Source organism: Tasmannia lanceolata, unplaced genomic scaffold (assembly GCF_043159265.1).
Source record: "Tasmannia lanceolata isolate RefF3 unplaced genomic scaffold, GAP_Taslan_0.1 ptg000018l, whole genome shotgun sequence".
In the NCBI taxonomy this organism is placed as follows: Eukaryota; Viridiplantae; Streptophyta; class Magnoliopsida; order Canellales; family Winteraceae; genus Tasmannia; species Tasmannia lanceolata.
In genome coordinates, this window is record NW_027518695.1 from 54858829 (window position 1) to 54860416 (window position 1588).

The 1588-nt window shown below is 52.1% G+C and overlaps 1 protein-coding gene across 1 annotated transcript; it reads left to right on the forward strand.

Moving 5' to 3' along the window:
* Window positions 1-204: 204 nt before the first annotated feature.
* LOC143850474 (uncharacterized) lies at window positions 205-636 on the forward strand. The gene has a single exon (XM_077359723.1). The coding sequence runs from the start codon at window positions 205-207 to the stop codon at window positions 634-636; it is 432 nt and encodes a 143-aa protein (XP_077215838.1).
* The last annotated feature ends 952 nt before the right edge of the window (window positions 637-1588 follow it).

Consider the following 1588-nt stretch of genomic DNA (forward strand, 5'->3'; position numbering starts at 1 on the left):
TAAATTGTCCCCGTACCGGCAGAGCAGGATCCATCGACCATCGAACCACTCTGGGATGTGTACGTGGACGGATCTTCGAACAAGGGTGGCTGTGGAGCCGGTTTGATTCTTACCGGGCCTGACAACTTCGCTCTGGATTACGCCTTGAGGTTCGGATTCCGTGCATCCAACAATGAGGCAGAATATGAGGCCCTCCTCGCCGGAATGAACCTAGCAGTCCAGACCAACGCTCAAAGACTGAAGGCGTACTGCGACTCTCAGCTGGTTGCGAACCAGATCCAAGGAGTCTATGAGGCCCGCGACGAGCACATGATTAAATATCTCTCCAAGGTCCTCCAGTTGGCTAGTAAGTTCAAAGACTTTGAGGTCGTCAGGATTCCTAGAACGGAAAATGCAAAGGCGGATGTGCTATCTAAGCTGGCAGCATCCGGTTACACCACTCTAGGAAGTATATGTATGGAGTTTCTACAAAAATCTAGTATCGAGAATGAGGCCGTCGAGGTAATGCAGGTCGAGCGCGAGCCGTGCTGGATGGACGAAATCATCGAGTACCTGCGTAGCGGGAAGCTTCCCAAAGCGAAGAAGGAAGCCCGCAAAGTAGTACAGAGAGCAGCCCGATTTTCCCTCGATGGTTAGAGCCTGTACAAAAGGTCGTACACCCTCCTATACCTAAAGTGCCTCCGGCCAAGCAACACCGCATACGCCCTACAAGAGACGCACAAAGGGATTTGTGGGGAACACTTAGGGGGCAAGGCCCTGACAATCAAAGTGCTGCTGAGAGGCCTGTACTGGCCAACCTTAAGGCAAGATGATCTGGACCTGGTCAAGAAGTACGAGAGATGCCAGAAGTTCTCTCCCACCATCCACCAACCTACTGTATCCATGGCCCCGACCATCAGCCCACTCCCTTTCGCAATATGGGGGATGGACATCTTGGGCCCCTTTCCACCAGCCTCCGGAAGACGCGAGTTCGTCGTGGTGGCCATTGACTATTTTACCAAGTGGGTGGAGGCCGAACCTCTAGCTCAGACACAGAGCAAAACGTACAGACCTTCTTCTGGAAGTCGGTCATTTGCAGATTCGAGATACCCCGCGTCTTGATAACGGACAACGGCCGACAATTCGACTGCCGAAACTTTCAAAAATTCTGCTCTGACCTGAAGATCGAACAGAGATTTACTTCAGTAGCGCACCCTCAGACGAATGGACAGACAGAAGTGACGAACAGAATTCTGCTTCAGGGAATCAAAAAGAGGCTGGACGAAAAGGCTGGCTGATGGGCAGACGAACTTTATCATGTCCTATGGGCGTATCGTACCACCCCTCGCACATCAACGGGGGAATCACCATTTAACTTGTCCTTTGGGACGGAGGCCGTAATACCCGTCGATGTGGGCGCCCCATCTCCCAGAGTCACCAACTTCAATGAACAGTTCAATGGAGATGGGCTCCGCGCAAATCTCGAGTTACTGGAAGAAGCCCGGGAAGAATCCCGAATCAGGGTCGCCGCTTACAAGCAGAAAGTGTCCAACTATCATGATTTGAAGATACGCCCTAGAGAATTCGGAGCAGGGGATCTAGTCCTAAG

Bases quoted from the DNA above. Each gene is read 5' to 3' on its own strand.
- LOC143850474 (XM_077359723.1), top strand. From the start codon at position 205: ATGAACCTAGCAGTCCAGACCAACGCTCAAAGACTGAAGGCGTACTGC.